The sequence below is a fragment of the Dendrobates tinctorius genome, unplaced genomic scaffold (assembly GCF_039654945.1).
Source record: "Dendrobates tinctorius isolate UK_male_01 unplaced genomic scaffold, ASM3965494v1 ptg000041l, whole genome shotgun sequence".
Classification (NCBI taxonomy): Eukaryota; Metazoa; Chordata; class Amphibia; order Anura; family Dendrobatidae; genus Dendrobates; species Dendrobates tinctorius.
In genome coordinates, this window is record NW_027361709.1 from 1,951,773 (window position 1) to 1,965,531 (window position 13,759).

General features: G+C 54.5%; 1 protein-coding gene across 2 annotated transcripts in view; it reads left to right on the plus strand.

The window, feature by feature from the left end:
• Window positions 1-2,805: 2,805 nt before the first annotated feature.
• The window catches only part of RBSN (rabenosyn, RAB effector), a 29,951-nt gene continuing 18,997 nt past the window's right edge, over window positions 2,806-13,759 (plus strand). The window contains exons 1-3 of one of the 2 annotated variants that reach the window (XM_073574980.1): window positions 2,806-2,962; window positions 12,564-12,801; window positions 13,353-13,496. In XM_073574980.1, the coding sequence (XP_073431081.1) occupies window positions 12,639-12,801; window positions 13,353-13,496 (307 nt within the window). In that variant the 5' untranslated portion in view covers window positions 2,806-2,962; window positions 12,564-12,638. Of the gene's footprint in view, window positions 3,024-12,563; window positions 12,802-13,352; window positions 13,497-13,759 lie in introns of both variants that reach the window. The other variant, XM_073574981.1, reaches the window with a different exon arrangement.

The following is a 13,759-nucleotide window of genomic DNA, read 5'->3' on the forward strand; positions in this document are numbered from 1 at the left end:
TAGTGTCTCTGCCTCCCATAAAGCAGTGCAGCCTGTGATCACTGTTAGTGTCTCTGCCTCCCATACAGTAGTGCAGCCTGTGATCACTGTTAGTGTCTCTGCCTCCCATACAGCAGTGCAGCCTGTGATCACTGTTAGTGTCTCTGCCTCCCATACAGTAGTGCAGCCTGTGATCACTGTTAGTGTCTCTACCTCCCATACAGTAGTGCAGCCTGTGATCACTGTTAGTGTCTCTGCCTCCCATAAAGCAGTGCAGCCTGTGATCACTGTTAGTGTCTCTGCCTCCCATACAGTAGTGCAGCCTGTGATCACTGTTAGTGTCTCTGCCTCCCATACAGCAGTGCAGCCTGTGATCACTGTTAGTGTCTCTGCCTCCCATACAGCAGTGCAGCCTGTGATCACTGTTAGTGTCTCTGCCTCCCATACAGTAGTGCAGCCTGTGATCACTGTTAGTGTCTCTGCCTCCCATAAAGCAGTGCAGCCTGTGATCACTGTTAGTGTCTCTGCCTCCCATACAGCAGTGCAGCCTGTGATCACTGTTAGTGTCTCTGCCTCCCATACAGCAGTGCAGCCTGTGATCACTGTTAGTGTCTCTGCCTCCTATACAGCAGTGCAGCCTGTGATCACTATTAGTGTCTCTGCCTCCCATAAAGCAGTGCAGCCTGTGATCACTGTTAGTGTCTCTGCCTCCCATACAGTAGTGCAGCCTGTGATCACTGTTAGTGTCTCTGCCTCCCATAAAGCAGTGCAGCCTGTGATCACTGTTAGTGTCTCTGCCTCCCATACAGTAGTGCAGCCTGTGATAACTGTTAGTGTCTCTGCCTCCCATACAGCAGTGCAGCCTGTGATCACTGTTAGTGTCTCTGCCTCCCATACAGTAGTGCAGCCTGTGATCACTGTTAGTGTCTCTGCCTTCCATAAAGCAGTGCAGCCTGTGATCACTGTTAGTGTCTCTGCCTCCCATACAGTAGTGCAGCCTGTGATCACTGTTAGTGTCTCTGCCTCCCATACAGCAGTGCAGCCTGTGATCACTATTAGTGTCTCTGCCTCACATACAGTAGTGCAGCCTGTGATCACTGTTAGTGTCTCTGCCTCCCATACAGTAGTGCAGCCTGTGATCACTGTTAGTGTCTCTGCCTCCCATACAGTAGTGCAGCCTGTGATCACTATTAGTGTCTCTGCCTCCCATACAGTAGTGCAGCCTGTGATCACTATTAGTGTCTCTGCCTCACATACAGTAGTGCAGCCTGTGATCACTGTTAGTGTCTCTGCCTCGCATACAGTAGTGCAGCCTGTGATCACTATTAGTGTCTCTGCCTCCCATACAGTAGTGCAGCCTGTGATCACTATTAGTGTCTCTGCCTCACATACAGTAGTGCAGCCTGTGATCACTGTTAGTGTCTCTGCCTCCCATAAAGCAGTGCAGCCTGTGATCACTGTTAGTGTCTCTGCCTCCCATACAGTAGTGCAGCCTGTGATCACTGTTAGTGTCTCTGCCTCCCATAAAGCAGTGCAGCCTGTGATCACTGTTAGTGTCTCTGCCTCCCATACAGTAGTGCAGCCTGTGATCACTGTTAGTGTCTCTGCCTCCCATACAGCAGTGCAGCCTGTGATCACTGTTAGTGTCTCTGCCTCCCATACAGTAGTGCAGCCTGTGATCACTATTAGTGTCTCTACCTCCCATACAGTAGTGCAGCCTGTGATCACTGTTAGTGTCTCTGCCTCCCATACAGCAGTGCAGCCTGTGATCACTGTTAGTGTCTCTGCCTCCCATACAGTAGTGCAGCCTGTGATCACTGTTAGTGTCTCTGCCTCCCATACAGCAGTGCAGCCTGTGATCACTGTTAGTGTCTCTGCCTCCCATACAGCAGTGCAGCCTGTGATCACTGTTAGTGTCTCTGCCTCCCATACAGCAGTGCAGCCTGTGATCACTGTTAGTGTCTCTGCCTCCCATACAGTAGTGCAGCCTGTGATCACTGTTAGTGTCTCTGCCTCCCATACAGCAGTGCAGCCTGTGATCACTGTTAGTGTCTCTGCCTCCCATACAGCAGTGCAGCCTGTGATCACTGTTAGTGTCTCTGCCTCCCATACTGCAGTGCAGCCTGTGATCACTGTTAGTGTCTCTGCCTCCCATACAGTAGTGCAGCCTGTGATCACTGTTAGTCTCTGCCTCCCATACAGCAGTGCAGCCTGTGATCACTGTTAGTGTCTCTGCCTCCCATACAGCAGTGCAGCCTGTGATCACTGTTAGTGTCTCTGCCTCCCATACAGTAGTGCAGCCTGTGATCACTGTTAGTGTCTCTGCCTCCCATACAGTAGTGCAGCCTGTGATCACTGTTAGTGTCTCTGCCTCCCATACAGTAGTGCAGCCTGTGATCACTGTTAGTGTCTCTGCCTCCCATACAGTAGTGCAGCCTGTGATCACTGTTAGTGTCTCTGCCTCCCATACAGCAGTGCAGCCTGTGATCACTGTTAGTGTCTCTGCCTCCCATACAGCAGTGCAGCCTGTGATCACTGTTAGTGTCTCTGCCTCCCATACAGCAGTGCAGCCTGTGATCACTATTAGTGTCTCTGCCTCACATACAGCAGAGGAAGTACCAATAAAGGACGTGGAGACTTTTGCAAGCAATAACATTGTGCATTATCTCACCGCTTTGCGTCTATTCCCCTAAATGTTACATGAATTGGAGCAAAATCAAAACCTCGTTATAAAAGTGACTGCAGCTTATAAATTAATTGCAATTATTGAACATATGAATGATACAGTGATGATGATGATGTCCTCACCAGCCCACACATGGATCTCCTCCTCTCTCCTGAGTGTCCGCCCACTATCACCATCCATTGCTCGGCGCTCTGCTCTCTGTCACTGCGGCCTAGGAGCGAGCGCCGAGCTATCGATTCCGGGAGTGACAGCGATGGCGTCCAGCAGAGGAAAAGGGAGGGACGGCGACACCCGGGGGTAAGAGGAGGCACGGGAACACCGAGGGGAGAGAGACAGCCTGGGAATAGGAGAGGCCGAGGTGAGAGAGACAGCTCTGTGATAGGAGAGAGACAGCTCTGGGATTGGAGAGGGGGAGAGAGAGAGACAGCTCTGGTATAGGAGAGGGACAGACAGCTCTGGGATAGGAGAGGGGGAGACAGCTCTGCGATGGGAGAGAGGGGGAGAGGGAGACAGCTCTGGGATGGGAGAGAGGGGGAGAGACAGCTCTGCGATGGGAGAGAGGGAGAGAGACAGCTCTGCGATGGGAGAGAGGGGGAGAGAGAGACAGCTCTGGGATGGGAGAGAGGGGGAGAGAGAGACAGCTCTGGGATGGGAGAGAGAGACAGCTCTGGGATGGGAGAGAGACAGCTCTGGGATTGGAGAGGGGGAGAGAGAGAGACAGCTCTGGGCTAGGAGAGGGAGAGACAGCTCTGGTATAGGAGAGGGACAGACAGCTCTGGGATAGGAGAGGGGGAGACAGCTCTGGGATGGGAGAGAGGGGGACAGAGAGACAGCTCTGGGATGGGAGAGAGGGGGACAGAGAGACAGCTCTGGGATGGGAGAGAGGGGGACAGAGAGACAGCTCTGGGATGGGAGAGAGGGGGACAGAGAGACAGCTCTGGGATGGGAGAGAGGGGGACAGAGAGACAGCTCTGGGATGGGAGAGAGGGGGACAGAGAGACAGCTCTGGGATGGGAGAGAGGGGGACAGAGAGACAGCTCTGGGATGGGAGAGAGGGGGACAGAGAGACAGCTCTGGGATGGGAGAGAGGGGGACAGAGAGACAGCTCTGGGATGGGAGAGAGGGGGACAGAGAGACAGCTCTGGGATGGGAGAGAGGGGGACAGAGAGACAGCTCTGGGATGGGAGAGAGGGGGACAGAGAGACAGCTCTGGGATGGGAGAGAGGGGGACAGAGAGACAGCTCTGGGATGGGAGAGAGGGGGACAGAGAGACAGCTCTGGGATGGGAGAGAGGGGGACAGAGAGACAGCTCTGGGATGGGAGAGAGGGGGACAGAGAGACAGCTCTGGGATGGGAGAGAGGGGGACAGAGAGACAGCTCTGGGATGGGAGAGAGGGGGACAGAGAGACAGCTCTGGGATGGGAGAGAGGGGGACAGAGAGACAGCTCTGGGATGGGAGAGAGGGGGACAGAGAGACAGCTCTGGGATGGGAGAGAGGGGGACAGAGAGACAGCTCTGGGATGGGAGAGAGGGGGACAGAGAGACAGCTCTGGGATGGGAGAGAGGGGGACAGAGAGACAGCTCTGGGATGGGAGAGAGGGGGACAGAGAGACAGCTCTGGGATGGGAGAGAGGGGGACAGAGAGACAGCTCTGGGATGGGAGAGAGGGGGACAGAGAGACAGCTCTGGGATGGGAGAGAGGGGGACAGAGAGACAGCTCTGGGATGGGAGAGAGGGAGAGAGAGAGAGACAGCTCTGGGATGGGAGAGAGGGAGAGAGAGAGAGACAGCTCTGGGATGGGAGAGAGGGAGAGAGAGAGAGACAGCTCTGGGATGGGAGAGAGGGAGAGAGAGAGAGACAGCTCTGGGATGGGAGAGAGGGAGAGAGAGAGAGACAGCTCTGGGATGGGAGAGAGGGAGAGAGAGAGAGACAGCTCTGGGATGGGAGAGAGGGAGAGAGAGAGAGACAGCTCTGGGATGGGAGAGAGGGAGAGAGAGAGAGACAGCTCTGGGATGGGAGAGAGGGAGAGAGAGAGAGACAGCTCTGGGATGGGAGAGAGGGAGAGAGAGAGAGACAGCTCTGGGATGGGAGAGAGGGAGAGAGAGAGAGACAGCTCTGGGATGGGAGAGAGGGAGAGAGAGAGAGACAGCTCTGGGATGGGAGAGAGGGAGAGAGAGAGAGACAGCTCTGGGATGGGAGAGAGGGAGAGAGAGAGAGACAGCTCTGGGATGGGAGAGAGGGAGAGAGAGAGAGACAGCTCTGGGATGGGAGAGAGGGAGAGAGAGAGAGACAGCTCTGGGATGGGAGAGAGGGAGAGAGAGAGAGACAGCTCTGGGATGGGAGAGAGGGAGAGAGAGAGAGACAGCTCTGGGATGGGAGAGAGGGAGAGAGAGAGAGACAGCTCTGGGATGGGAGAGAGGGAGAGAGAGAGAGACAGCTCTGGGATGGGAGAGAGGGAGAGAGAGAGAGACAGCTCTGGGATGGGAGAGAGGGAGAGAGAGAGAGACAGCTCTGGGATGGGAGAGAGGGAGAGAGAGAGAGACAGCTCTGGGATGGGAGAGAGGGAGAGAGAGAGAGACAGCTCTGGGATGGGAGAGAGGGAGAGAGAGAGAGAGACAGCTCTGGGATGGGAGAGAGGGAGAGAGAGAGAGAGACAGCTCTGGGATGGGAGAGAGGGAGAGAGAGAGAGACAGCTCTGGGATGGGAGAGAGGGAGAGAGAGAGAGAGACAGCTCTGGGATGGGAGAGAGGGAGAGAGAGAGAGAGACAGCTCTGGGATGGGAGAGAGGGAGAGAGAGAGAGAGACAGCTCTGGGATGGGAGAGAGGGAGAGAGAGAGAGAGACAGCTCTGGGATGGGAGAGAGGGAGAGAGAGAGAGAGACAGCTCTGGGATGGGAGAGAGGGAGAGAGAGAGAGAGACAGCTCTGGGATGGGAGAGAGGGAGAGAGAGAGAGAGACAGCTCTGGGATGGGAGAGAGGGAGAGAGAGAGAGAGACAGCTCTGGGATGGGAGAGAGGGAGAGAGAGAGAGAGACAGCTCTGGGATGGGAGAGAGGGAGAGAGAGAGAGAGACAGCTCTGGGATGGGAGAGAGGGAGAGAGAGAGAGAGACAGCTCTGGGATGGGAGAGAGGGAGAGAGAGAGAGAGACAGCTCTGGGATGGGAGAGAGGGAGAGAGAGAGAGAGACAGCTCTGGGATGGGAGAGAGGGAGAGAGAGAGAGAGACAGCTCTGGGATGGGAGAGAGGGAGAGAGAGAGAGAGACAGCTCTGGGATGGGAGAGAGGGAGAGAGAGAGAGAGACAGCTCTGGGATGGGAGAGAGGGAGAGAGAGAGAGAGACAGCTCTGGGATGGGAGAGAGGGAGAGAGAGAGAGAGACAGCTCTGGGATGGGAGAGAGGGAGAGAGAGAGAGAGACAGCTCTGGGATGGGAGAGAGGGAGAGACAGAGAGAGACAGCTCTGGGATGGGAGAGAGGGAGAGACAGCTCTGGGATGGGAGAGAGGGAGAGACAGCTCTGGGATGGGAGAGAGAGAGAGACAGCTCTGGGATGGGAGAGAGAGAGAGACAGCTCTGGGATGGGAGAGAGGGAGAGAGAGAGACAGCTCTGGGATGGGAGAGAGGGAGAGAGAGAGACAGCTCTGGGATGGGAGAGAGAGAGACAGCTCTGGGATGGGAGAGAGAGAGACAGCTCTGGGATGGGAGAGAGGGGGAGAGAGAGACAGCTCTGGGGGTAAGAGGAGGCACGGGAACGCCGAGGGGAGAGAGACAGCCTGGGAATAGAAGAGGCCGAGGTGAGAGAGACAGGTCTGTGATAGGAGAGAGAGAGAGAGAGAGACAGCTCTGGGATAGGAGAGGGAGAGACAGCTCTGGGATGGGAGAGAGGGGGAGAGAGAGACAGCTCTGGGATAGGAGAGGGAGAGACAGCTCTGGGATGGGAGAGAGGGGGAGAGAGAGAGACAGCTCTGGGATGGGAGAGAGGGGGAGAGAGAGAGACAGCGAGACAGCTCTGGGATGGGAGAGAGGGGGAGAGCGAGACAGCTCTGGGATGGGAGAGCGAGACAGCTCTGGGATGGGAGAGCGAGACAGCTCTGGGATGGGAGAGGGGGAGAGCTCTGGGATGGGAGAGGGGGAGAGCTCTGGGATGGGAGAGGGGGAGAGCTCTGGGAGGGGAGAGGGGGAGAGCTCTGGGAGGGGAGAGGGGGAGAGCTCTGGGAGGGGAGATGGGGAGAGCTCTCGGATGGGAGAGGGGGAGAGCGAGACAGCTCTCGGATGGGAGAGGGGGAGAGCGAGACAGCTCTGGGAGGGGAGAGGGGGGAGAGCGAGACAGCTCTGGGAGGGGAGAGGGGGAGAGCGAGACAGCTCTGGGAGGGGAGAGCGAGACAGCTCTGGGATGGGAGAGGGGGAGAGCGAGACAGCTCTGGGAGGGGAGAGGGGGAGAGCGAGACAGCTCTGGGATGGGAGAGAGGGAGAGAGAGAGAGACAGCTCTGGGATGGGAGAGAGGGAGAGAGAGAGAGACAGCTCTGGGATGGGAGAGAGGGAGAGAGAGAGAGACAGCTCTGGGATGGGAGAGAGGGAGAGAGAGAGAGACAGCTCTGGGATGGGAGAGAGGGAGAGAGAGAGAGACAGCTCTGGGATGGGAGAGAGGGAGAGAGAGAGAGACAGCTCTGGGATGGGAGAGAGGGAGAGAGAGAGAGACAGCTCTGGGATGGGAGAGAGGGAGAGAGAGAGAGACAGCTCTGGGATGGGAGAGAGGGAGAGAGAGAGAGACAGCTCTGGGATGGGAGAGAGGGAGAGAGAGAGAGACAGCTCTGGGATGGGAGAGAGGGAGAGAGAGAGAGACAGCTCTGGGATGGGAGAGAGGGAGAGAGAGAGAGACAGCTCTGGGATGGGAGAGAGGGAGAGAGAGAGAGACAGCTCTGGGATGGGAGAGAGGGAGAGAGAGAGAGACAGCTCTGGGATGGGAGAGAGGGAGAGAGAGAGAGACAGCTCTGGGATGGGAGAGAGGGAGAGAGAGAGAGACAGCTCTGGGATGGGAGAGAGGGAGAGAGAGAGAGACAGCTCTGGGATGGGAGAGAGGGAGAGAGAGAGAGACAGCTCTGGGATGGGAGAGAGGGAGAGAGAGAGAGACAGCTCTGGGATGGGAGAGAGGGAGAGAGAGAGAGACAGCTCTGGGATGGGAGAGAGGGAGAGAGAGAGAGACAGCTCTGGGATGGGAGAGAGGGAGAGAGAGAGAGACAGCTCTGGGATGGGAGAGAGGGAGAGAGAGAGAGACAGCTCTGGGATGGGAGAGAGGGAGAGAGAGAGAGACAGCTCTGGGATGGGAGAGAGGGAGAGAGAGAGAGACAGCTCTGGGATGGGAGAGAGGGAGAGAGAGAGAGACAGCTCTGGGATGGGAGAGAGGGAGAGAGAGAGAGACAGCTCTGGGATGGGAGAGAGGGAGAGAGAGAGAGACAGCTCTGGGATGGGAGAGAGGGAGAGAGAGAGAGACAGCTCTGGGATGGGAGAGAGGGAGAGAGAGAGAGACAGCTCTGGGATGGGAGAGAGGGAGAGAGAGAGAGACAGCTCTGGGATGGGAGAGAGGGAGAGAGAGAGAGACAGCTCTGGGATGGGAGAGAGGGAGAGAGAGAGAGACAGCTCTGGGATGGGAGAGAGGGAGAGAGAGAGAGACAGCTCTGGGATGGGAGAGAGGGAGAGAGAGAGAGACAGCTCTGGGATGGGAGAGAGGGAGAGAGAGAGAGACAGCTCTGGGATGGGAGAGAGGGAGAGAGAGAGAGACAGCTCTGGGATGGGAGAGAGGGAGAGAGAGAGAGACAGCTCTGGGATGGGAGAGAGGGAGAGAGAGAGAGACAGCTCTGGGATGGGAGAGAGGGAGAGAGAGAGAGACAGCTCTGGGATGGGAGAGAGGGAGAGAGAGAGAGACAGCTCTGGGATGGGAGAGAGGGAGAGAGAGAGAGACAGCTCTGGGATGGGAGAGAGGGAGAGAGAGAGAGAGACAGCTCTGGGATGGGAGAGAGGGAGAGAGAGAGAGAGAGACAGCTCTGGGATGGGAGAGAGGGAGAGAGAGAGAGAGACAGCTCTGGGATGGGAGAGAGGGAGAGAGAGAGAGAGACAGCTCTGGGATGGGAGAGAGGGAGAGAGAGAGAGAGACAGCTCTGGGATGGGAGAGAGGGAGAGAGAGAGAGAGACAGCTCTGGGATGGGAGAGAGGGAGAGAGAGAGAGAGACAGCTCTGGGATGGGAGAGAGGGAGAGAGAGAGAGAGACAGCTCTGGGATGGGAGAGAGGGAGAGAGAGAGAGAGACAGCTCTGGGATGGGAGAGAGGGAGAGAGAGAGAGAGACAGCTCTGGGATGGGAGAGAGGGAGAGAGAGAGAGAGACAGCTCTGGGATGGGAGAGAGGGAGAGAGAGAGAGAGACAGCTCTGGGATGGGAGAGAGGGAGAGAGAGAGAGAGACAGCTCTGGGATGGGAGAGAGGGAGAGAGAGAGAGAGACAGCTCTGGGATGGGAGAGAGGGAGAGAGAGAGAGAGACAGCTCTGGGATGGGAGAGAGGGAGAGAGAGAGAGACAGCTCTGGGATGGGAGAGAGGGAGAGACAGCTCTGGGATGGGAGAGAGAGAGAGACAGCTCTGGGATGGGAGAGAGAGAGAGACAGCTCTGGGATGGGAGAGAGAGAGAGACAGCTCTGGGATGGGAGAGAGGGAGAGAGAGAGACAGCTCTGGGATGGGAGAGAGGGAGAGAGAGAGACAGCTCTGGGATGGGAGAGAGAGAGACAGCTCTGGGATGGGAGAGAGAGAGACAGCTCTGGGATGGGAGAGAGGGGGAGAGAGAGACAGCTCTGGGGGTAAGAGGAGGCACGGGAACGCCGAGGGGAGAGAGACAGCCTGGGAATAGAAGAGGCCGAGGTGAGAGAGACAGGTCTGTGATAGGAGAGAGAGAGAGAGAGAGACAGCTCTGGGATAGGAGAGGGAGAGACAGCTCTGGGATGGGAGAGAGGGGGAGAGAGAGACAGCTCTGGGATAGGAGAGGGAGAGACAGCTCTGGGATGGGAGAGAGGGGGAGAGAGAGAGACAGCTCTGGGATGGGAGAGAGGGGGAGAGAGAGAGACAGCGAGACAGCTCTGGGATGGGAGAGAGGGGGAGAGCGAGACAGCTCTGGGATGGGAGAGCGAGACAGCTCTGGGATGGGAGAGCGAGACAGCTCTGGGATGGGAGAGGGGGAGAGCTCTGGGATGGGAGAGGGGGAGAGCTCTGGGATGGGAGAGGGGGAGAGCTCTGGGAGGGGAGAGGGGGAGAGCTCTGGGAGGGGAGAGGGGGAGAGCTCTGGGAGGGGAGATGGGGAGAGCTCTCGGATGGGAGAGGGGGAGAGCGAGACAGCTCTCGGATGGGAGAGGGGGAGAGCGAGACAGCTCTGGGAGGGGAGAGGGGGAGAGCGAGACAGCTCTGGGAGGGGAGAGGGGGAGAGCGAGACAGCTCTGGGAGGGGAGAGCGAGACAGCTCTGGGATGGGAGAGGGGGAGAGCGAGACAGCTCTGGGAGGGGAGAGGGGGAGAGCGAGACAGCTCTGGGAGGGGAAAGGGGGTGGGAGAGACAGCTCTGGGAGGGGAGAGGGGGTGGGAGAGACAGCTCTGGGAGGGGAGAGGGGGTGGGAGAGACAGCTCTGGGATGGGAGAGGGGGTGGGAGAGACAGCTCTGGGGTGGGAGAGACAGCTCTGGGATGGGAGAGGGGGAGAGCGAGACAGCTCTGGGATGGGAGAGGGGGAGAGAGAGACAGCTCTGTGATAGGTGCAGGTCATAAAAAGTTACGAAAACATGAAGTAACAAAATGACATACACACAAGACAAAAAGCCCTTAGGCTATGTGCACACGTAGTTTTAGGTGCTGCGGGTTTTTCCGTGCGGATTTCGAAAAATCCGCAGGCAAATTCTCAGGTCCAAAGACCTGCGGATTGCCTGTGGTTTAGCCCTGCGGTTTGACACCTCTACAATGGAGAAGGTGTGAAAACGCTGTGGATTCTGCACAAAGAACTGACATGCTGCGAATTTGAACCCGCAGCATGTGCACAGCGTTTTTCAGTTTACCATTGAAAACAATGGTACTGTACAACGCACCTAAATCTGCTGCGGACCCGCAGAGCCTGAAACGCTGCGGATCCGCAGCAGAATCTGCACCGTGTGCACATGGCCTTACAGATTAGATCAGGGAGTGACTCTTTGCAGAGGATAAGATGCACAGTCATGGCTGAAAGTGTTGTCAGCCTTGAAAATGTTCCAGAAAATGAAGTATTTCTCCCAGAAAATTATTACAATTACACACGTTTTGTTATATACATGTTTATTTCCTTTCTGTGTATTGGAACAACACAAAAAAACAGGAAAAAAGGCAAATTGGACATAATTGCACACAAAATCCCCAAAATGGGTCGGTTAAGATTGTTGGCACCTTTCCAAAATTTTGGGTAAACAACTTTGTTTCCAGCATGTGATGCTCGTTCGCACTCACCTGTGGCAAGTAACAGGTGTGGGCAATATGAAAATCACACCTGAAACCAGATTAAAAAAAAAGTGGAGAAGTTGATGCAATCTTTGCATTGTGTATCTGTGTGCCACACTAAGCATGGAGAAGAGAACTGTCTGAGGACTCGGGAACCAAAATTGTTGAACACTATCAACAATCTCAAAGTTACAAATCCATCTCCAGAGATCTTGATGTTCCTTTCTCAAGAGTGCACAACATAATCAAGACGTTTACAACCCATGACACTGTAGCTCCTCTCCGTGGATGAGGACGGTAGAGAAAAATAGACAAAAGGTTGCAATGCAGGATAGTCCGGATGGTGGATAAGCTCCAAGCAAGGTCCAAAGAATTACAGCTGTCCTGCAGGCTCAGGGGCATCATTGTCAGCGCAAACTATCCGTCCACATGTCAATGAAGTGAAACGCAATGGATGGAGACGCAAGAGAACTCGACTGCTAACACAGAGACATGAAAAAGGTGAACTTCAGTTTGCCAAAATGTACAGTACATGAGTAAGCCAAAATCCTCCTGGGAAAGCGTGTGGTGGACAGATGAGACCAAGAAAGAGCTTTTTGGTAAAGCACATCATTCTACAGTACAGTTTACCGAAAAATGAGGTCTACAAAGAAAAGAACACAGCATCTACAGTCAAATATGGTGGAGGTTCAAAGATGTTTTGGGGTTTTGTTGCCTCTGGCACTGGGTGCCTTTACTGTGAGCGAAGCATCATGAAATCTGAAGATTATAAAAGGCTTTTGGGTGGCAATGGAGTGCCCAGCGTCAGAAAGCTGAGTTTGCGTCCTAGGTCTTGGGTCTTCCAGCAGGACGATGACCCTAAAAGTACTTCAAGAAACCCCCAGAAATGGATGGAAACAAAGTGCTGGAGCGTTCTGAAGTGTCAGCAATGAGTCTGGATCTAAATCCCATTAATCACTTGTGGCGAGATCTTAAAATTGCTGTTCACATAGGAGAGACCTGGGGCAGATTGTAAGACGAGTCGTCCAAGATCCCGGCTGAGAGGAGTAAGAAGCCTGTTGGTTATAGAAAGAGATTGATTGCAGTTATTTATTCCGAAGGGTGCAACTAAATATTAAGTTGAGGGTGACAACAATTTTGCCCGGACCATTTTTTAGGTTTTGGGTGCAATTATGTCCGATTTTCCTTTTTTCCTCTTATTTTTGTTTTGCTCCAAAACACACAAAGGACATAAACGCGTATATAACAAAACATGGGGAATTGCAATCATTTTCTTGGAGAAATACTTCATTCTCTGGAACAATTCTTGGGTGCCAACACTTTTGGCCATGACTTTCTACAAAGGGGCTGCCCCTGGAGGACGACCCGTACAATCGCTGTTGCATGCGATCTGTCACCTTCTTCTGTCGTAGGTGCGTCTGAGGATCCGTAGGGGTCGTCGCGCATTCTCAGCCTCGTTTTAGAGGTGGGGTGTGCCCGGGTCGCTCATGGCGGCGCAGTATAATGCCCCGTTTGATGAAGAAGGTGAAGTTCGGGAAGGTTTCCTGTGCCCGCTGTGCCTGAAGGATCTGCAGTCCTTTTACCAGCTGCAGTGTCACTACGAGGAGGAGCACTCCAGCGAGGACCGGGATGTGAAGGGGCAACTCAAAAGTGAGTGGACATCTCCCCTACATCATCTGGGGTACAGGATGAGAAACATATCAGTCCTTTCTTCCCAAAACAGCGCCACCCCAGTGCAGAGATCATGGCTGGTACTGCGGTACCATTTATTAGAGCTGAGCAGTAATTCCAGATTTGCTGTGCGGTGTGGATTACTATAAGCTTCTACCTACAGACCTGGACGTCATTTTTGCTTTTTCCTTCCTTATTTCCAAGAGCCATACCTTTTTTCTATTTTTCTGTCCCCTTAGTCGTATGACGGCTTGGTTTTGATAGCACTAGTTGCATGGTATTACTTTGGGGTCCATACGACTTAAGGAAATTCCATTTTTGGGAGAATGAAATAAAGACGAAAATCGTTTTGCTGGATATTACATATCGATATTAGCAAATTGTGTTAATTCTGCCAATTATTAATACGACAGCGCAGCGCCATATGTTACTCTCTGGTGCCTGCAGTGTAAAACAGCCGGCATCTGCGCTCCTTACAAGTCTACATTGGATGACGCCAAGGGGTTAATATTTCTCTTTTTTTCTGTAAGATCTGGTGCAAATTGCTAAGAAAGCAAAAAACAAACTACTAAAGAAAGATGGAGGCGAGCGGGCCGAGGGTGGATCCCAGGATCGCTACGAGGCTTTCAGCTATGGAGGAGTGGACCCTTGTATGTGGGACCCGCAGGAAATTGGTGAGTGGACCAAAGTGCTAACTTAAAGGGGGCGTTGCGGAACTGGACGTGGTGACATCCTGTCCATTCAGTCACCCGACTGATGAATCCACTGATCGGCTGCAGGGTCCAGTGACTGATATGATTTAGACTCTGCAGCCAATCAGTGGACTGATGAGTCAGGTGACTAAATGGATGTGATATCATCACGTCTGGTCCTGGCAGAGTTATTGGAGTAGTCAATAACTTTGGAAAAGGGTGAACTTTCTACCTCTGCCGGCTGG